The 22,706-nt window shown below is 41.5% G+C and overlaps 1 protein-coding gene and 1 long non-coding RNA gene across 2 annotated transcripts in view; one reads left to right on the forward strand and one right to left on the reverse strand.

The window, feature by feature from the left end:
* CYP1B1 (cytochrome P450 family 1 subfamily B member 1) overlaps positions 1-2,627 on the reverse strand; it is a 34,685-nt gene extending 32,058 nt beyond the window's left edge. Inside the window, exons 1-2 of the mRNA XM_075596480.1 lie at positions 1,822-2,627; positions 281-1,368 (exon numbers count right to left, since the gene is read on the reverse strand). Of these exons, the coding sequence (XP_075452595.1) occupies positions 281-1,359 (1,079 nt within the window). The 5' untranslated portion in view covers positions 1,360-1,368; positions 1,822-2,627. The remainder of the gene's footprint in view (positions 1-280; positions 1,369-1,821) is intronic.
* Positions 1,781-22,706, forward strand: part of LOC142493047 (uncharacterized) — a 43,762-nt gene continuing 22,836 nt past the window's right edge. Inside the window, exon 1 of the long non-coding RNA XR_012800967.1 lies at positions 1,781-1,989. This is a non-coding gene — a long non-coding RNA (uncharacterized LOC142493047). The remainder of the gene's footprint in view (positions 1,990-22,706) is intronic.

Genomic DNA, 22,706 nt, shown 5'->3' on the forward strand with positions numbered 1-22,706 from the left:
GGATTATAATGTATATGGATGTAACTGGATGTTTTAGGCATGTGTCTGCATTTGACTGGATGATGTTTTCCATAATGCCATTGTGAGCATCTGTACACCATGTCTCATTGGTAGTTTTGAGAGCTTGTATCTACTTGTGATATCACTTTGGCAGAAGGGAATTAGTGTGTCCCTATTATTTCTGTAAAAAAGGGATGGTGAGTTGGGAGTGAACTGTGTCTCTGTACATTTGGGTGACCGTGTATAGCCCTGGGGCTAGTTGCATGCCCAGATCTCTTACCTGATGAGGTAAAAGATGAGCCACTGAAGGGCCGTGGACAGAGTATCCTGGCTGGCTCCAAAAATATCAGTGACAGTGGCAGGGACGTGTTCAGTCTCCAGTAGGTGGACCCGTTGCTGACCATTCTTCACCCCATCTCCTCTTTCTACTTTCCCATCTTGGGTCACCATGTCTTTCCCATCTCCCCCGATTAGGATGTGGATGAAAGCGTCCATCATGTCCCTGGTCACCCCCCAGGTCACTGTGCTGCGGTGCTGTAGGAACTTGTTGTGCACGAAGTTGTAGAAGTCCTTGTTAACCTGCTTGAAGTTGCTGAAAACAGTTCTGACTGGGTTGGGGAAGCGCTGGAGCCAGGGCATGACATCCACCAGGCTGCCGGCCCCCACAGTCTTGCTGAACTGGTCATTATTACTGAGCAGAGCCTGGAACTCCAGGTCCCCGTGGCTGTAGCGCTGGCCAAAGCAAACGGCGCACATCACATTAGCCACAGCCACCCCCAGATGTCTCCCCGGGGGAAAGTGTCTCCCCCTCTCTCCCAGGTCAGCGAAGAGGCCGATGAGCTCCCGAGCTTCGCTTAGCACATGCTGCCCTAGCCTGCTCTTGGTCTGGGGGTTGCCGGTGGAGAAAGCTCTCACTGTGGAGTGTGCCACCTTACGGTGGGCTTTCCACTTCTCGCTATAGGCACCGAAAGCCAGGCTGCGACCCCCGGATACAAACTGGAAGGAAGGGAAGCCAGGGCGCCCAGCGAAGTCTGCTCCGTTGCACAGTAGAGCCTGGCGAATGACTTTTTCCCCGTTCAGCACCACCACCTTTTGGCTGCCCAGCTTGATCTGGAAGATGTCCCCGTACCTCTTTGCCAAGTCAACGAAGGACAGGTGAGGAGAGCTGCTTATTTGCATAACGTTGCCGATCAGTGGCCAGGGGAAGGGACCTGGCGGGTGGGAGGCTTTCGACCACCTGGGGATGACCCAGAGGTGTAGCCACTTCCAGAGGTGGGCAGCTGCCAGGGCACAGAGGAAAGACAACAGAAGCTTGTGAAGAGATGACTGGGACAACTCCTCATACATCTTGAAGATCATGATAAGGACCTGAAGCCACACACACAAAGAGGGTAATAGGTTAGGAAAGTGCTGAAAACAATGCCATTTCACAAAAGTTTCACACCTGCCTGTAGAGCACAACGTACTGGATCACATAGCACTATCTGTATACGCCTATTCCACATGTATTTATAACACCTGTAATTACTATGTCCCTGGTCATTTGATACCAGGTGTCACACTATAATAACATTCAGTCACACGCAGAAATAAGAGGGTTTCTGGTAAATGCAATTTTTTTTAAATGCTTCGATTACGCAGCTGGAAGTGGAGCTTAATAGTAAATATCTTATTGCAATAACGGTATGTAATAGATAATTAAATCATAGCGCAATGAAAACTCCTGTAATACACACACATACACACTCCTACCACCTAGGGATTTCTCGGTAAAGTGCAAGTATATATTAATGTTGCAGCAGGCACTCCTGCAGGACTGACCTGTTAAGTTGTATTGGTTTAAGGTGTGATGCGAGAAGCTGATCAAATCAAGTGCTGGGACAATCAAGACCTCTTTTCATCAGACATTGTCCCAGACAATACAATTGTAAATTAACTTGATCTACAGAGCCTGCTGATCTCTTCCCAGCTGGATGATGCTTTGTACACGTAAGTTGATCATATTGAAATAAAAGGTATGCACCAGATAGCTTTCAGTCTGCACACCTAAGCGGCTTCAGCGGATAGAAGTTATTTCTAGTGTGTTCAGATTGCTGTCAGGTGAGTGGTGCTTTTGAGCTTATTCTTGTTGAGTTTGGCACAGTATAACTGCTTTGCAATGAATTTGTAGCATCGTCCTCCAGTCTCCAATTGTTTTAAGGTCTGGTATATTGGAGTTTCTCAGTGAGGTCCAACTTGAAGGTCACCCTTTGAATGTCTCCCCACTTGCTCAGTATTGCCCTTTATATAAAGTACCCCAGTTATCAAACAGTGCTAGTAGTTCCTCCCCAGCAGCCACATACACTGTCTAGTGGTCACCGCCCAGTTCTTCACTATTGGACCCCGCTATCTGGCACATGCCACATACATTGAAAAGCAGACTACTACTAGTTCACACAGTATTTCTCGTGTCAGCTCTTAGTGATCTGTGCTTGTTGAAATGTTCTTCTGTGCCTCCTTGTGTGTGAAGTTGTTAGCTGAGATCATCCGGAAATCTACCTTATGTATTGTTGGCTGCATGAACTGCTCTGTGGGGAACTCGAGAGAACTACAGTAGATGCAATCCAGGACTATTAACCCTTGTTGGTTCAAGGGAAGCAGTCAACTGCACTGTTTTACACAACCCCTTTGGCGGTGAAGGGGTTACATGGATGTGCGTGCAGATCTTGCATAGCGTGAGCTGCTGCTGAGACTGGAAATCCAGTAATCTCCGTGCCTCTGCTAATTTCTTCCTGAACAGTCTTCTACCTACAGCAACATTGTCTGTTGGCTGGGGACGTGGTGCGCTGCAGAGAACTGGGTGAGGGGGAGACTTCTGCACAGGGTGTGCGTTTAGGAGAGGGTGAGACTGAAGAGGTAAAACAGTAAGGAGAGTCAAATAATAAGTGGGAATGATTAAAGAAGGAGATGGCTAAGGAGGGAAATGAAAAAGCACTAAATGGGAGATTGAAAAAGATTGTGTTAGAAGTAGAAGAAATTAGAAAGTTGGAGGTAAATGTTAATAAGAAGCAAAACATGGAAACTTAATAAAGGATAAAGTTTATTCCAACAGAAAGGAAGGCATTTACAGAAACACGTGTGGGGTGAAAAAGACTATAAATAAGGAGAGAAATAGATCAACTAATTACCAGAACCCGAAGAAATACTAAAGATATACTGAAGAAAAGAAAACGACATAGACCATGAAAAAGCAAACAGATGTTAAGTTATCTGAGTACCAGCGCACTCATTTAGTATACAAGTTGTGGAATATTTAACTTCAGGTGTACAAAGGTTTGAAGGGGTTTCAATTAAATTATTGTTGTTTGAATGTGCCTTTGTCGTGATCTACATCCGATGCTAAATGGCGTTTGAATAAGTAGCCTTACTCCTCTACTGCCTTATTATATTTGCATCTATGTGCAAGTTTCCTATATTGTTAGAATCCAATTTCGACCACACTTAAAGTGATGTAGCTGTGTATATTATGGTGACTTGGATGCAGTAAAGGAAGCATCTCAGTGTTTCCTTCTTTAGATGGGTCTCGCAATCTTAATCATTTGTCAGTTGGGTTTCACTATTGTTCTTCATAGAACACCCTGCCACAAAAGTGTTTTCTTGTAGACATTTCAGATGCGTTTCTATTGAATGTAAAAAGAAGCGTTGTGTGGCACTTATAGCTGTGAACAGTTATATCTGTAACTCTCTCTATCCCCTCACAACTTTGTAGTTACTTGCAAGATGGGGTACTCGTTGTTATTAAATGTAGTAGTTCAAAATAGACAAACCCACAAATAGACAAACCCTGATTAAAAAAAAAAAAGAGTCTTACTCTTGAGACTCCAATTCCATGCTTGGATTTATTAGCAGTCAGTTATGCCTAAAGCACAAACATTGTAATGGGAAACTTCGGCTGCTACAAAGATATCTCAGCAGTCACCTCGACAGTATCTCACTTTGTACTGTCAGTTATGAAACAACCAAAAGTGCATAACACATCATCATACAGTATTGATACGGCTGTGCATAAGTGGGATATATATATATATATATCACAAAATAAAAAAAAATAAGGGTAAACGAAGGGGTGCATACTGTCCTAAAAGGGACAGGCACTCCTATATGAAAAAAGCATATGCAAAGAGCTCTTGAGAATGGTCCCAGCGGACATAACACATCACCATACAGTCTAGCTACGGCTGTGCATAAGTGGGATATATATATATATATATATATATATAGAGAGAGAGAGAGAGAGAGAGAGAGAGAGAGAGAGAGGAAGATCACCCTGTGGGATCGAAACGTTGGAGTTATGTGCTGTACTTAATACATTAATTTTCATTCACCTGAGTGCTGTCTCCTTTTTGCTGCACCTTGAGAAAGGTCCCACTGGGGGACCGAAACGTCGGTTTTTGTGTCTTCTATCAAATGTAGAAAATTTATGATTTACTTACCTGCGTGCTGTCCCTTGATGTCGTGTTGCAACCGGTATCGTATGGTCTGTTATTGCTTTATGGGATAAGCACCAAAACTTATTTACTTGCATATGGTGTGCCGGCTGTGCATTGGATTCTATATACTGCACCAACACACTTTATTCGAGCAAATACCCGGTATGTACCTGGCAGATACCTGGAATGCGCCGCTCCTCACCTCTGACAAGCCCCGTTGCATTTGCCTTCCCAGCCTGGGTTCATGCCTGGCTGATGGGCGGCTGATCTGTTAAATGATAATGATTAGGATTTAATAGGCTGCAATGCTTCGCGTGTCTACCAGATGGCATAAATTTATGAATTGTAATGCAGTATATATATATATACTGTGCAGTATTGCAGCCAGCGGGAATATAATGCTTCAATCCCTGCTGGAAAATAACTCAATGCACTCGGGCAGAAAACAGTCACAAACCTCAATACACCCGGGTATACCCGAATTCGTGGGACTAGCCGAGCTCGAATAAAGTGTGTCGCCAGTGTATATGTGAAACAAAAGCAGGCACCCCTATATGCAAAAAAGTGAAATTATTGACTCAACGTTTCGGTCCCCACAGACCTTTCTTAAGAGCTCTTTGCATATGCTTTTCGCATATAGGAGTGTCTGTCCCCTTTTCTGTATCTTTTTGCAAAGTATGCACCCCTTCCTTTACCCTTACTTTTTATTTTGTTTTGTGTGTGCCCTGTTTCTTAATATTATATATATATATATATATATATATATATATATATATATATATATATATATATATATATATATATTCGCAGCACTCCAAAATCTTATTCAGATTTTATTCATTTATTATTAATATGGGACATGCACCTATTCATTATTGAATTTCTATTGGAGTGCCAGTGATTTTTTATCACATATATATATACACCACCCTGAGGAAGGTTCCGCTCCAGGGACCTAAACGTTGGTTGATTTGTGCCATGTTTTGAAAATACACTTAATCAACTCAAGATTGTGTTTATCATATATATATATATATATATATATATATATATATATATATATATATATATATATATATATATATATTATATCCACTAAAAATGGCATCCTCACTGTGTGCAAACCTCAAAGTGCTGCAATAGAGCAGGAAAAGATTGAGAGCAGGCACAGCAGGACTAAGAAAAAACAATTTTAGTTTATTACAAAACAATCAATGTTTAGGCTCACCACAGTCTCTGAAAAAAAAAATCCTGTGGTGAGCAGAAATATTTGATTGTTTTGTAATAAACTTTTAAAATGTTTCTATAGTCCTGGTGTACCTGCTCTCAATCTTTTCAGCTTTCTATTATTGTATGATATGTCTTCCTTTATATAACAATATGTCTATATCTTCTTTGTATCCCTGTATCTATCTAGTTTAGAAATTCTGCTGGTAATTGACTATTTATCAGCTCTCATACCAATAACAAAAATCCTATTGACCTGTAGATTAAAATCTCCTCATTCTGTTTTTGTTCTGCTTTTTTCTCTGGCTATTATTTACTCCATTGGTCACCCCCAAACCACATTTGGCAGCTACTTTACCCCCCTACATATGCCTTTTGCAATACGGAGGGTACAGTTTACAGCTATTTTATCCGTGACAAGAGTCTGGCATGTAACTACATCCTCATAATAACATGCCAAAGTACTTAAATCCTGACTTGCACTAACAAGGAGGTTGCATATAGTAAAGGCTGCCAATTTTGACAATTTGTTTATAGTTCTTGTAACATTTATGTAATCTGTTTTTCAGTGCCTTGTTCTTGTGGAAATTGAGAGCTGGTGTTGACAATGCTTATCTCAGATTGTATTCTGGGCTGTATTGGCCCTTCTGTGCTTTGAAATACTGTGCTTTTTGTTGGGAGAGGCTGGTGCCGAATCCTAGGCCCGTAATATAGTGGGCGCGCGCGCGTCAGTTATAGTTGGCTGTGGTTAGCCAGCTTTTGTATACTAGGGCCGCGCACGCGCACGGCAGTGAGCATGGAGCTGGGCGATAGGGGAGAAGACTCCGAAAAGTAAGTATTTGCGCCGCTACCACAGTATGTATGTATGTATGTATGTATGTGTGTGTGTGTGTGTGTATGTATGTGTGTTTATGTGTTTGTGTCCACAATATTAATAAATAATTTATTCTCACAGCATGTCTTTTTTATTTTTTTAATATACACACACACACACAGCTTCCCCAGTGACACACACACACACACACACACACACACAGTGACATCACGTGCACGAGCGTTCGCACAGGCACGCGCGCGCCCACTATATTACTGGCCTAAGTGTCTTTCATACTATGTATCACAAGATATTAAAAAAGTAAGTGACAAACTCTCCCACGTACAGTATACAGTAAATAAAAAATACCACTTGTGCATTTGCATGTCTCAGACAAGTCTGCAACTGTCTTTCCCCATTATCTATTAGCATACAATGCTACCACTGCTGCCAGGGATTCTGGGTAATGACATACACATGAGCACAGTGCGATACTTTGTATCAAACCCCCCAATCTGCAAAACTGGGGCAAAAGAGCATCACATTTATCAAAGATAAAAAGGCTGCATTAAAGACAATTCTTGAACACATACTGTATGATGACACTGTATATTTTCTCCTTCAGGGAAAATGTGACCTGTATTATTTATATTGGGCTTGAAATGTATATGTATATGTGTATGATGTTACGGTCACCATTAGGTGTTAAAAAAACATAGTTACAATGTTTAAATTTCTTAATACCATAAATCAATGGGCATATGTGGCAGCAAAATAATCTATTTGTACTGTACATGTTTACATGCAATCCAGTTGATAGATCATTTGCAATAAACATGATTATGGGGTAGTTTATTTTATATAGTTTCTTGTGCAGTGGATAATGTGCAACATTTGTAATATTAATAACATACAGCATTCTGTCCATACTGTTTAAGTAGATGAGCTAATACTGTAAAATGAATGTCCTTAATGTTATCAATGTTTCACTTTAATTTTATTATCATGATATAAGTGTACTCAGATTGAGTGATATGTACACCAGGGACAGTGTTATGCAACAAATCAGAAAAAAGGTAGTTTATACAGTACATATGATTTCATTATTAAGGCATTATTATATTTAAGTCTTCCAGACACAATCTATGGAAACCTAACACATCTAAGGTTGTGATTCTGTTATACATTTGTAGTTTTTATAAATTTCTATTTTGTAATATTTGATTCCAAGATTGCATTATTTCATACATTTTCCACACTATTCTGGGTGTTCTCAAGTGATAAAGATCAAAGGCTTACACTGTACCTAACAATGTTTTAGTGCCCCACCTTCTTCAGGATTGAATAAACAAACATGAAATAGAAGAGTTCACAAGAAAGAACAGATGAAATGATCGTCATGAAAGATCAGGACTAACGAACGAGGGATCAACTTGCTAGATAGAACTCCAGAGTTAATAAAAGTGAATTTATTGGTAAATAATAACCACACAGATTCCCAGCAAGCTCTGATAAACCCCAAAATTACCACATTATATATATATATATATATATATATATATATATATATATATAACAAAAGGGGGTGCCCAGTGCTACATCCAAATGACAAAACATACATGGTAATAATTACAAGAAATAATGCTTCAGTACTAATAATAATGCGAATACTAATAAAATATGTTTTTTAGTTAGATATTTTGGCCAAAGCATCATAAGCCTGCACACCAAATCGTTGTATGGAGGTTGTGGCACCTCCCCTAGAGCTCTCGTCACCTCCCCCTTTTTAATGGTGTATCTTCTCATCTTGCTGCAGGTAAGGAATCTATTATGGTTCTTCCCCCTCATACAGAGGTATAGGGAACAAAATGCAGTGTAGTGTAGTACTTGCAGTTAATATGGTTTACCTTGACGATTTGGTATGCAGGCTTATGATGCTTTGGCCAAAATATCTAACTAAAAAAACATATTTTGTTAGTATTAGCATTATTATTAGTACTGAAGCATTATTTCTTGTAATTAATACCATGTATGTTTTGTCATTTGGATGTAGCACTGGGCACCCCCTGTTGTTTGTTATATTCACTTGCCACAGCCCAGTGGCACTCATATGTGACATTACATACTGTATAGTCAAGATTTAGGTGGATGTGGGCATTTGAGCTTGCTGGGTTTGTGTGTGCTAATATATATATATATATATATATATATATATATATATATATATATATATATATATATATATATATATATATATATATATATATATATATATATATATATATATATATATATATATATAATGGTCAATAGGAATGCTACTGGGCGTGGCTAAATGTATACAACAAAAAACAGGGAAGCTTAAAGCTACATCCAATATGACAAAAATACACAGTGAAATACCTATATATCTCTTGAAAAAGGGTAATTTAGTTAAACCATTTGGCCAAAGCATTTTAAGCCTGCAAGCCGCATTAAGGCATGACCAAATTTGCAGGTCCTAACTCTAACTGATTAAAATTCTTATTTACCTCTATAATTAGAGGAAGAATGATCACATTGGATCTGTCCCAACCAGCTGCATAAAACAAAACCCTGCTTACTTGGAAAGTGGGGAGGGGCGAGCTCAAACCCTGGGAGGGAGGGGCCACTAACCTCCAAAACATCTGAGACTAGCCGGACAAAGTTAATAAACACACAGATTCACAGGAAGCTCTGATAAACCCCCAAAATGACCACATAATATATATGTATATAAGTGTCTATTGGAGTGCAACTGGGCGTGGCTAAATGTATGTAGAGGGAGAGGTGTAGAGGGAGAGGGGTTGGTCCGGTATTAAAGGGGTTGCACCCCATATGGCCACCCCCTGACCTCACCAGGGAGGCAAGGGGTTAACTGGACTGCAGTCCAGGAAGGTGGTTTACACCTTGTCATGAAAATGTATGTTCCCTTGTTCCCATGTTCCATTATAATCCTGTATTTTAAAGATGTTTTAAAGTGCATTTCTGTATCTCCAGTTCTGGAGGTCGCAGATAGTTGATATTTGGCCAATGTGTGGAGTCACTGTAGGCATTAAGAACTGGCAAATTTCGACCCACTGAGCCCACCAGAATGGAACTTATGTGTAGATATTAAATATGTGTAGATATTAAAGTGTATATGTATGGTATTTTGGATCTGCCCTGAAAATGCAGACTCCATCTGCTATGCTAATAGGTCATGAAGGGCAGCCGGCTGATTGAGCCTAAGCACTGTGATCAAAAGTTAACTGCCTGATTATTTACACCAAATACTAATCAACAGACTCTGCCACTCTAATTGTTACCTGAGGGTGGAGAATCATCAAACTGGAGTGGTTTGTAAGTGTTATGTCTACACCTACAAACAATGCAGATACTTCATTTGATAGACTGGTTTTCGCCCCTGATTTAGTTATGGGGCTACCCATAGAGTCCCAGTACACATGGGCTAATTAGCTGGGGAGCATGGGTTAATCTGTGTCTCCACGTTAGGGATTGGATACAGATAATTGTTCACCAATATGCTGTATTCAATGTTAAGAATAGGGTTACACAGGTATATAAACTGTGTCCACCCTACAGTTTTTAGTTGTGCTTCTGATTCCACCTGGAATGTCACTGGATTGCTGGAGAATTGCTAGTTGATACTTCTCCATCCCCCAACCCTAAGTAAGTGTTACCTTCTTGTCTGTTAATTGTACTATATTGCTGTGTTCACCTTTTTAAGGAATAAATGTATATTATTATATCTAAGCCTCGTTCAGTTCAACCCAGATATTTGATGTTCATTATATCTTGTCATAAGCTACCGTGAAAATGTATACAACCAAAAAACAGAGAAGCCCAAAGCTACATCCAATATGACAAAAATACACAGTGAAATACCTATATATAGGTATTTCACTGTGTATTTTTGTCGTATTGGATGTAGCTTTGGGCTTCTCATTCTGTTGTTGTATAAATAATAACCACAACTGTTCACATACATAAAACACACACTCGTAACTGGGGAACATCCTGCAGTTCTAGGTGCAAGGACCTCCGTAATGATATTTTCCCTGTTCTCCCATGCTGTGCCTCCAGGAACTGGTCGTCAGGCATGGAACCGACACTGGAACTCTAACTCCGCAATAACTAAAGACATAGAACTGACTAGGGGCCTCCCTCCCCACCTTTTATACCTCATGCCACAACATGGATACATAAAGAGAGGGTTAAGGCCAGGAGCCTTCTATATGACCCAGCCCCTAATTGGTGGATAAAAATGCAACATGCAGAAAGTTACATAAAAAGAGTAACATGGGAAAGTTCACAGGCAACTTGCAACATTTCTCCCGAGTACAGAGTTTACCCCTGGTTTCTGAAGTTCTGGAACCAGGCTACACAACACAGATGTATATACATAATGCAGATGTATTACTGACAGGTAGGCAATGGCGGGTTTAACCTTTATTCAAAGCAGCGAAATCTGTCCCTACTGTCACAATGGATGGTGTTTAAAGAAGACTACAAATAACTGGGGGGAAACTGGTAAGGACAATAAATTAAAAAGGCAAGATGCTTCTTAGCAGGTCTTGTGTAGTCTATGGTTGTTAATGTACAGTATGGATATTACCTGTTTTAATCACAAGGTTTTTCTTGGAATACAGTAGTAAGGATTTTTATATAACATTATTTTTATATAGGATTATTAGTAAGGACATAACTAACACATTTTTATATTTGTGTATCTTTTTTTCTGAAATCACCTTTTGAAAATGGTGTCCAAGTTGTCAACACATAACACATGGTAAAATATGTGTCTCTTCAAATCATGTGTTGAAGATGTATTTCTTTGTTTCTCATATCCCCTTTTTAGTAGGTGAACTCACAGAGTCTTAGCTTTGGCAACAATACATTGATATACAGTAATTTGTCTTACTTTGTTAATGAATATGAATTTCATTTTTGCAGTTCCATTTTATTTTGAGTTTCAATGTTAATAAACAGCCGTTTACCATTTTGATGTACAAAACATAGACAATAAATAATGTTTGATTACATCCGATATTTATTCCACCTGTGTCACAATTTTTTGGTAATTTTTCTGTGATTGTACATGTTTTTGCTAAAATAATTAGCAGCTGCTACAATTTGCCTTTGTAAAAACAAAGCTTTCATGGAGCTGTAGATAGATAGGATGGATCATAAAATGTACTATCATTAATTTATTACACGACTAAGGCTAGCAACGACTCTGTTAATTAACTTTAATTGCAGTCTATACAAATATGATGCTGGTATAAGTTAATAGTTACAAATACATTCTCTTCAATCATTTAAAGTCAGCAGAAACACAATGAGTTACAGCAATGTTGAATGTCGAATTATCATTCATTTTTGCTGATTTCATAAGTGTCGAATTGATTATGAAATCCTGTATAAAGTTGAAACAAGAAGTACAGTGTAGCCTAAAGCCTTCTATGTTCTCTAACTGTGTTTATTTTATTCATTTGATGTATTTGTTACAAGTAAGTAGATTAAGTAGAAGATTGAACATGAAATTATTCCTCTGCAGAATCATTATAATTCACAGGGAGCAGATAAGCTCATAAAACCCCATTGAGGGCTTAAACCAACCACATTGCAGGAGGGTTTTGCAATAAGCAGAGAAAAGTGTTGTAAGTCTCTGTCTGAAAGCCCCTGATGGGTCAGCGTGGAATTTTCCCATGTTGTCTTGATCATTGCAGATCATTATTACCAATGAATACTCGTGTTGGAAAAAGATAGGGGAACCTAAGAGTGTCCGAAACGTTTATATCCCCTTGGGCAGGGTTCTCTGAAAATAGAGATATGATATAAGCATAAGGGTTCCCCCACATTATAATACTTTTTCTTGGTGCCTCTAATGAAACGTGTTATATTGCCTATCATATCTTAGTTAATATTCCATTTAAGGAGGGTGGGACTGTTTTTTTTTAGTTTCTAGCATTTGGACATTTTGCCACATTTAGTATGTTAGTAATTAGCTCCATAAAGTATCTGTCTATTTCCTGTATGCCTTTCAGGAGGAGGGTAACATTTTTTTATGTCTTCTATGAGTTTTTGTATCCTTTTCCAAGATGTTGCAATTCTGGGAGAGGACCACCAAATGCGAATGTATGTGCCTATTTTGCAACATTCTCTCCAGCACATTTGGGGATCCAGGGCAGATTTCATTAAGCTTAGTCGAGACCAGGTACCACCTGTATATGTGTTTTCCTTTATAAGGATTTTTAGCAAAATAATTTATTCATAATACACAACGTTTCGGCCTCACTTAGGCCTTTGTCAAGTGACTGGTAATGAGTCATTACCAGTCACTTGACAAAGGCCTAAGTGAGCCCGAAACGTTGTGTATTATGAATAAATTCGTTTGCTAAAAATCCGTGGAGCCCTGGATCATCTTTCCTGTTGCTGTATACTTGGATTGCTACAGATAGGCCATCCTTGAACCAGGAGCTCCGGCATTGTGCGCAAGTATCGCATTGTTTGCATTTATTTGCACTATTTTGGTGTGCTACATTCCCACATACCTTTCCTTTTATAAGGACACATATTGAGGCTTTGGCAGTACGTTCCCATATTTGTTCCCAGTCCAGTGATTCAGACTCTGTGGCATATAGTGCTTGATAAAGCATTAAGATCAGGCCTTTTAAGACAAACACTCTTGAGAGTGTTTCTTCTCGTGATTTTATTTGTCTAATTATCCCACGAAATGAGCTATCTGGGAATATTGTAAGAATATACAGGGAGGTAAGGAGTATCTACTTCCCAACTCACAGAAAATGGCGATTTTGATTTTTTTAGTAGAGGAGTTACCCATATAATGCTGTTAATAACGCCAATCTTGTAAAAGCCCCTGGGGTGCATGCAGGAGTGAAGAGTTGGTTATCCCATAGTGGAATCAGGAGAGGTGAATGGTGCCACCTCAAACACTTTATTACACTGGTCACATATAGAGCAGAAGTACTTGATCACTGGGAAACAAACGGTGTCCTATGTTGGTTTTGAAACCAGATTGGGCTCAACATATCTCCTAGTCCAAGTCCAAGGTAAACCGCCTCAATACTCGTCCACATTTTGGAACCATTTGGGTAGTGTCAGGCCACACATTGACTCAGGTGGGAGGCGAGACAGTATTTTTTTGAAGTTGGGTAAGCCCAGTCCTTCTCCTGGGTTGATCTATAAAGGGTGGATAGTTTAATCCTCTGCTTTTTCCCGCCCATATAAAGCTGGATGATGAGCACTGGATAGCTTTTAGAACCGACTCTGGGACTTTAATTTTGTACAATTTGTACAATTGGTGATATGTTTAAGTGATGTTAATGACTAGATATTTTAGGCTTTTTGGTTGCAACTTAAAGTTAAAGTTCATTTGGTACAGTTTCAGATCTGGTCCCAACTAATGGAAATCAAGAGCCTTCATCTTGTTATTGTTTTTATAGACCAAGAGGGAGCCATATATTGACAGTTCTCTAATTATATTAGGGATAGATGTCAAGAGTCTGGCCAGTGTCAGCAAGACATGTCTGCAAATAAGGACATTTTGCATTCCTGAGATCTGAATTCAATGCCCTTCACACTTTAATTCATGTTAATCTTGGCAGCATGGTGCTCAATAACTAGAGTAAATATGAGTGGCAGTAATGGGCAACCTTGTCTGGTACTATTGCAGATAGAGAAAGGATTGGACAATAAGTCATTCATCAGGACTGTGCTGATGGATTGCAGTACAGTGCCTTGACAGCCTCCGAGAAATTCCCTCTAAAACCATAGCTTTCAAGCGTCTGGCGAATAAAGGGCCAGTTGAACTATTGAACACAATATGATTAATATACTGATTGATGCATATTGTACATCATATATTATTGAGGGCCTACCTATGGAGTATGAATTCTACCTGTTCTGGATGGATCCATTTTTCCAGAAACAAATTCAGTATAGTTGATAAAATGTTAGCATGTATTTTTAGGTCTGAATTGCCGAGGGTTATTGGCCTGTAACTTTCATAGCAATTTGAGGTTTTTCCCTCTCTGTGTATTACTATGATATTTGCTCTAGCAGTGGGGTTGTGAAAGTGTGATCTATTTTGGATATTTTTATAGATTCTTGTTAAATATAGGACTAGAATACTGGAGAAGCATTTATAATATTTATTTGTCAAGTCATCTGGACCAGGGTCTTCGCTTCCTTCAATGATTTTATGGCCAGAGCTACCACCTCTGATATATCAGCGTTCAGAATTTCCAGCTCATTATTGTCCAGTTTGGGTAGGGTGCATTCTTTGAGGTATTTCTAAATATTTTTCAAATCATCACTAGTTACTGTTTGTGACCCGTGGAGGTTGTAGCGAGAGTGATAATAGTTTAAAATTATTTTGTTTATTTTTTGAGGGTTTAAATAGGAGAGGCAATGTTATGGGAAGGTTTTTTGTCTCTGAAATTATTGACTAGCAGCCTATCAGGTTTGTTTCCTTTGGGATAAAAGTGTGGGTTTAGATAGCGCATCTTGCCCTCTGCATTTTAAGACAACAGGATGTTACGCTCCCCTTGTGTTGCAATAAATTTTTGTATATTTTGGGGTTTAAGTTTTTCAATTACAGACGAGACCACGAGTATTCTAAAGCTTGCCTTAAACTAGCCCGGTTACATTCTGGGTATATGCTGGGGTTGTGCTGGGGTTGTGCTGGGCTTGTTTAAGGCAAGTTTAAGGCATTTCTGCATTGACTAATGACCCATAGGAATAACACAGCAGGTCCCTGGCAGTCCCATTCAGTTTGAATGGGACTGACAGGGTCCCCCGCTGTTAATCTGATGGGCCATTAATCAATGCAGAAATGCTGGGTCTAGTTTAAGGCAAGTTTAAGGCATGTATCCAGCATGTACCTAGGTGTACCTGGATCTTTTTTGCGATTGTCACTGGTTTTTGTTAAAATAACCGTGGGCACTACAGTACGTTGTTCACAAATTTTGGCTTTTTGGAGCCCTTACCCGTGTGTTGTACATTTATAATTCAACCCCCTTGCACAGCTTTATCTACCTCTCAAATTGATGGGAGTACAATATCGTTCATGTCATTAATCACCAAATAGTTTGTTTGTTCCTGTTCTAGAGTTTTACCAATTTCTGTGATCATAAGGAGGGACTAATTCAGTCTCCAGCTGGATCTTTTGGGTATGGTGACAGAATGGATGATTTATCACGCTGATGACAGAATATCCAGAGGGCCAAAGGCAGAAGTCGTGTAACCCAAAGAAGTGTTTGTCTGGTTCAACAATACTAGGAAAGCGGAGCCGGAACCAGTGAGTATTGATCCCTTGATCAGCCCTGAAGATGCACTGCACGCTGCCAGGCATAACTGTGATCTGCTCCTTGAAGAATTGAAAAGGGAGAGAGAAAATAATGCTGATTACAGAAGACTGTGCTTGCAATTTACTCTGCGGCCAAGACCAAATTTGAGAATCTAAGGACGGATCTAAATACTGCGTACACTACTATTACCGGCATGGATGAAAAGCAGAGCAAGTCTGACTGAATGATTGCTAATCTGAAAAAGAAGTATGAGGAGGCACTGAAAGGGATTACAGTGTCTGAGCAAGAGGTTCGCAATTGCAATAGAGAGTTGGAAGTCTCTCAGAATGAGGTTCATACTCTCAGCATAGAACTAAATGCCTCACACCAGCAGGTCAACAGTATCTGGACCGAGGTGGACATCTCAGAATGAGGTTCATACCTCCGCATAGAACTGGATGCCTCACACCAAGAGATCAGCAGTTGCCGCACAGAACTGGAAATCTCTACAAAGGAACATCACAGTCTCGCAGAGGAGCTAGAGATCACTCAAAAAGTTGTCTACAGTCTTAGTACGGATCTTAAAGTCTCTAAAAAGGAGCTTCATGCCCTCAACCTAGAGATAGAAGTCTCACACCAGGAGACCAGGAGTCTAAAATCAGAAGTGCGTAAGCTGAAGGAGGACTATGAAGAGGCCCTGAATATTAGAGAACGGGCAGGCCTTAAGCAGAAAGAGTAAAAGAAATAGATACTCCTTGAAAAAGCGCAAACACTTGCGTGAAACGCGTGGGAGGGCTATTTTGTCATTCTTTTGCCACTCACTAACGCCTCAATAAAGCCTTTTTTATTTTTCCATATCTGGGTACCCTATTTCTTTTACTGTTCCTGCTTATGGACTGCCCGTTCACTACCTGAGTGCCCTGAATCTGCTCTTCTCATTCCGGAGGCACCACTCAGGGGGGAGGAAGAGGTTTTTGCACATCGTGTACCGCGGATGTGCGGTCTCTATATTGCCTAAGCCAGCGGGACCAGGAGTACTCATTGGGAGATAAGAAGGCTTTTCCTTACCTCCACGATCCTGTACATAGCCCACTGAGGGTGTCCCTATATGTCTGGTACTACGAGAGCCACTCCGGTGTCAGTTAGGAGTCCGGTTGCTATACCGGTTGTTACTCCAGGACACGTCAATGCTCCCCGTCATATTCTGTAAATGACAATCCCCCCTCCCCCCTCTTCAAATGGGTTTACTTATTTATAAAGCCAAGCAGACACTCACCGGAGCGCACGACAGCTGGACAACCTATCCTAAATATTAGAGAGACAGTAAAAAGAGTAAATACCAGCCTGACCACGTCAGGGAAATGAATAGCAAGCTTTATGAGCTAGAAAAAAGGAATAGACTATCGGAAGATGAAAAGGTGGAAGCATTGGAGCAATGGACACAAGCATAGCACCTACTGCCGAACCAACTGCAAGGTATGCGTATGCACCTCCAGAATGCCAAGGAGAAGCAGCGAACTCTGCAGGAAGAAAATCTGCAGACTGCTAAACAAGTACAAGTATTGCAGGAATGTCTAAGAACCAAGTATGTCATTGCAGAACAGCAGGAGGAACTGAAGGCTACCCTGAGCATCACCAGAGCATCGCTGTAGGCCAAGCTTAGAGGGCAGGTGACTCTGTATGAGAGGTTGCACGAGAAGGTCCAGAAACTAGAGCAAGAGATGGAGAAGCAGAGTGACTGCTCCATCCCCAAAAGTTAGTACGCCCAGGAGAAAGAGGCGTGGAAATCGCAAGCAGCGGCAACCCTGGCGGTGAAATCTGCAGAGCTCCAAAATATGAAGGATGTGTGGAAGCAAACTCAAAGTGATCACAGCGAAGTGATGAAGGCCCTCAGAGAAGACTTGCAGGATGCACTCAAGAAACAGGAAACTCTTGCTGATGAGTTGAATTTGCAGCAAAGCCTAGAATTGGAAGAGATAAAGCTGACAGCTAAACACACATCCCAGCAACTTACAGCTCTGCAGATGCAGATTTCTGAGCTCAAGATACAGAAAAACGGAAATGTGTGGTGCTTCTAAGAAAAACCTTCAGAATATGAATGTCAAAAGACTTAATATTCAATATAATAACATATATTGTTCTTGAGATGATGACCCCCGATGATAAAATGAATGGGAAACAGTCCAGCATAAATCACTTCTCCATACAATCTGACTAGTGGGCTAAGGCCCCCACAAACACTGCAGTTTGTGCCACACTATTGTTGAAAGTGTCCCAACATAAAATATCAGAGTGGAGTATGTGCCAAAGGTATAAATGACTCACTTTTAGGAGAAGGAGTTGTCCCAGAATCTTCTTCCGCCAAATGGGGGTGTGTGTCCGATTTTTCTAATAAGGATGAACTTGAGGACAAAGAAAAAGCAGGCACCATTGCTCAGGAAAAAGCAAAAAACTAAAGATGAGTCAAGGAGAGCATTTGCCCTAAAAACAGTTATTTAATGGACCCAGCAAACACATACAGCTGCATTACGGGGTACAAGGGACCCCCACCAACGCGTTTCGAGCGTGAGCTCTTTATCAAGGTGCTCTCCTTGACTCATCTTTAGTTTTTTGCTTTTTCCTGAGCAACGGTGCCTGCTTTTTCTTTGTCCTCAAGTTGAGCTCAAGATACAGCTCACCAAAAAGGTAGATAGTGAAAAGGTGTCTGTTCGTCAAGTAGCCAGCCTGACACTACGCTATGAGGCCAAGATGTCCACTGACTGCAAATTGCTGGACAATGAAAGGGCCCGTCTGCAGAAATAGAGAAAATGAAACAGATTTAAGCCTTGCTCTGAGTCAAATGGGAGATGGGGAATCACAACTCAATTCCAAAGAAGCTGAACTGGCAACTGCATTGAGTGGAAAAAGAAGTGCAGAAGGACAGCTTCAAGAGTTGAAAACTCAAATAGCTATTCTTGAATGCTCTTTAAGTGATACCATGAAATGGCTCGAGTCTAGGGTAGTAGAAATAGATTCCGAACATCAGACAGAATTCAAAAGTAAGCTGGCAGAGGCTTTGCAAGACGTGAGCAAGGGTTACAAGGAATGGACATTTAGTGCTAAAATGCAGTCCATGGAAAAGATGGCGAGAGAAAGCTATTTGTGTAAACTCTCTGTGACTGTTGCCATACAGCTTCCCTCAAACAGGGAAGGTATGCAACAGGAAGTTATCACTGTTTGAGAGAAACTGCCTCTAAATCCAGCAGGGAGCTGGTTAATTGCAGACAGGCGATTAACTAATCCACCTCTCCACATTAGAGCTCTAAGAAAAGCCTCCTGTTGTAAACAGGAAAGCGATTCCTTAGCTCACATTTGGGCTGACAGAAGGAGAGCAGAGCAGCCTGCACACAGACACTGTCTTGAGCACAAAGGCTGTGCTGAGATCAAGACATCTAGACACCCAGAGACCTATATTTCTTGGACACAGAGGACCAAGGAACCTGCTGGGAGACTGACATGGAGGGCCACCTGCTTAAGGTACCTCCTGAGACTTTGGGGTGAAAGGCTGGTAATGGGAATATCCCTGCAGATAGCGCCTGGGGAAGTAAGTTAGACCTTACAAAGGGATAGGGGTTTGTTATTTTGTTGTTTTTGTATGTTTTGCCTGGATAAAGGAACAGGCTCAATAAAGCCAAGATATAATTGCACCCAAATCGGTCTCCATTATATGTACCTCTGCACACATCTCTTACAGCACCATTTATATTTACATGGCTGACACCCAAATCACATTTACAGAACAATGCTGATTCACTAAACTGGGGGGAAATGCATTCACAGAGAATAAAGTTCTTTGAATACAATATCTTGGTACATAAGTGTTCTTACATTCCCTCCCAGACATTAACTGCATTTGGCTGAATACACATTACTCAGCCAGCTAGGATACACAGTTTTAGGGATAGCTAGCTTGGCTTCACCTTTATTTTGTGGTGCCTCCTACCCCTACCGTCACAAACAGTAGCTAAGCAAAGTAGTTGAACCAGCAAAGAAAAGGAGGACGAGGCTGACCTTAAATAGGAAGCAAGAGGGTATGTCAGTGTGGGCTGATCTGGATCAGCTGAGTGACACAGCAGTAGCACCAGAAGCTCAAAGGCCGGGAACTATCCAGATGCTGATTTGGCTCATTGCCAGAGGTCGCAGGTTCAAATCCTGCCAGGCCTATTATTATAGATCTGCCTTCTCTATCTTTAATCATTTGATCATCACCAAAAGGGAAATGTCTATGGATTATTATTGCCACTCCTCACTTTTTAAATGGTGCAGAGGCGTAGAAAGCTTGTGGGAAGTTGCAGCTGACTAATCTTGGGTAGTTAGCTTTATCAAAATAAGGCACCGGAAATTCTTAAATAATTTTGTCATGGTGGTTTTGAAATCTATGTCTGTATTAAAATTTGATTTTTTTGTGTGTGTGCTTGTCTTACTAATTAGTTCTCTGACAGGGATAATATAAATTATAAATGAAGGTATCACTGGGGCAAAGGAAACAAGAATGTTTGTCTGTAATGTCTGTAAATCAAAATAATAAAAAATAATTGACAAATGTAATTCTGAATTTTTTTTGGCTCTGATTTTTCTAAGGCTAAGGCCCCGCTGCACGCGCCCGCACGGCCGCCTTGCTTGCCGGCGGCGCGTGCAATTCACTGCACCGCGATCTGCGGTCTGCAGTGATTTTTTTCCGGCGCAGGGGGGCGTGGCCAAAACGAGTGGAGGGGCGTGGCCATGACGTGAGGGGGCAGGACCATCACACAGCCCCGCAGCCCTTCAGCTCCGCAGCCCTTCAGCCCCTCAAACACACAGGCACTCGCACACACACACACACAAATACACACAGGAGGGGGGGGTGAATCGGAAGGGGGATCGGAGCAGAGGGGGGAAATCTGAGCAGGGGGGGTGATCGGAGCAGAGGGGGGAATCGGAGCAGAGGGGGGAATCGGAGCAGAGGGGGAAATCAGATTGGCTGCCTTGCGTGTCATGTGACGCGGAACTTGCCGAAACCACAAGCTCCTTGTAGCTCCGGCTGGCTGACGCGTCACAGCACGCAGTCAGACACGCCGGAAGGAGTCAGCGGGGACATCAAGAACAGAGGCAAGCAGCTGGTGGTCCGCGGCCGCCGGCCGCAGCGGGACCAAAGCATATGGCTTAAATGAACAAGATTTAACCCATTAAATACTTGTAACTGGGATTTATTAACATTTTCTTAAGGGAAACAGCACCTGTAAGTTAACATATAACTGTGCCCACAATGATCACTACCTATTCCCTCTCTCTCTATCTCTCCCCCCACTCCTCCTTTCACCTTCCCACTCACTGTACCCCCCTCTGTCTCCCCATCTTGCTCGCTCCCTCCCCTCTCAACCCCTATTCCCCCTCCAACCTCTCCTCCTTTTTCTCCCCCTCCTCCTCTCTCTTACTTCCTTTTCTCTCTCCTTTCCCTTCTCCCCCTTCCCCATCTCGCTCCTCTTTCTCTCCCTCGTGTCTCTCCCGCTTATCTCTCCCCTGCACTCTTGCTCCTCCCTTCTCTCTCATCTCTCTATTCCCCCTCCTTACTCACCCTTCCTCCTCTCTCTGACTCTTCCTTCCTCTGACTCCCCTCTCACTCTTCCTCCCTCTCTCCACTGCCTCTCTCACTCATTTCCTTCCTCTCCCTTGCTCACCCAACCCCCCTCTCTCACCCATCACTCATCAATCCCCCTGTCCTCTCTCATTCACTTCTCCCCCTTTTCTCTATCTCCCCCTTCCTCTCTCTCTCCAGCTCCTCTCTCCTATGTCTTATTCTCCCCTCCTCCTCCCACTCACCCCTCCTCTCTCATTCAATCCCCCCTCCTCTCATATACAACCACCACTTCACTCAGCACCCACCCTCCCTCCTTCACTGAACCCCTCTCACACAATTACTGCTCTCCCACCATCACTAAACCCTTTCTCATTCAACTCCCCCTCCTCTCACACTCCACCTAATCCTTCACACAAACTCCCCCTTCCCCACCTGGTCCAGCAGCAGAGGGGAGCTAGGGCCCAATTGGCAGATGTGCAAGTTGGGCCCATCTTCAGAGCGTGGTCAACTTCCGGTGCCGACCAGGTACACCTGCGGCAAGGAGAATTGGTGTGAGGCCCCCACTGCTGAGGCATGCTGGGGCCTGTAGCACACAGATGCTCCAGCAGCCAGTCATGGAATTTGGGTCCACGCCCTGAGCCGCCAGACCCAGGACAGTTGTCCCTACTCTCCCCCACCTGTCGGCTCTGTCTGCCTGTGATTTATGCACTATTATAAGACAGTATTTTTTTATGTGATGTCACTAAATGCACCACTGCAAAAGTATAGCAATAAAATCTGCGGAAAGCTTCACTGCCGGGCATTCTCACCTCTGGAGCGGAGAGCACCGAACACACAGCATGCCCGAGACTGCCACAATGCTGTAAGTGTTACCCGGCAGTGAAGTTTACCGCAGATGAATCCCTGCACAGGAAAAACCTACAATGTATGCATCATACAATGCAGAATGTTCTGCATTAAGCTAAGAGATACTGCTGTTCTTCTGATAAATATGCTGATCATTTTATATATTGATATACTGTACATTAAAACATATTTTTGTTTTAACATTTACACTTAATTGTAACCATTATATATTTCACTACAATTATTAACGAGGACTTGTGAAACAAAATTATTTTATATTTGTTATTATTCACATTCCTTACTTAATTGTATAATTTACCCTTAATTGACAAAGGCAAAATACATTAATGTAGTATGCTTACAGGAGTACAGAATGAGCTGCTGACATGGGAATATCTTGTATCAGTAACCTGGTATGTGTA

The sequence above is a fragment of the Ascaphus truei genome, chromosome 4 (genome assembly GCF_040206685.1).
Source record: "Ascaphus truei isolate aAscTru1 chromosome 4, aAscTru1.hap1, whole genome shotgun sequence".
Classification (NCBI taxonomy): domain Eukaryota; kingdom Metazoa; phylum Chordata; class Amphibia; order Anura; family Ascaphidae; genus Ascaphus; species Ascaphus truei.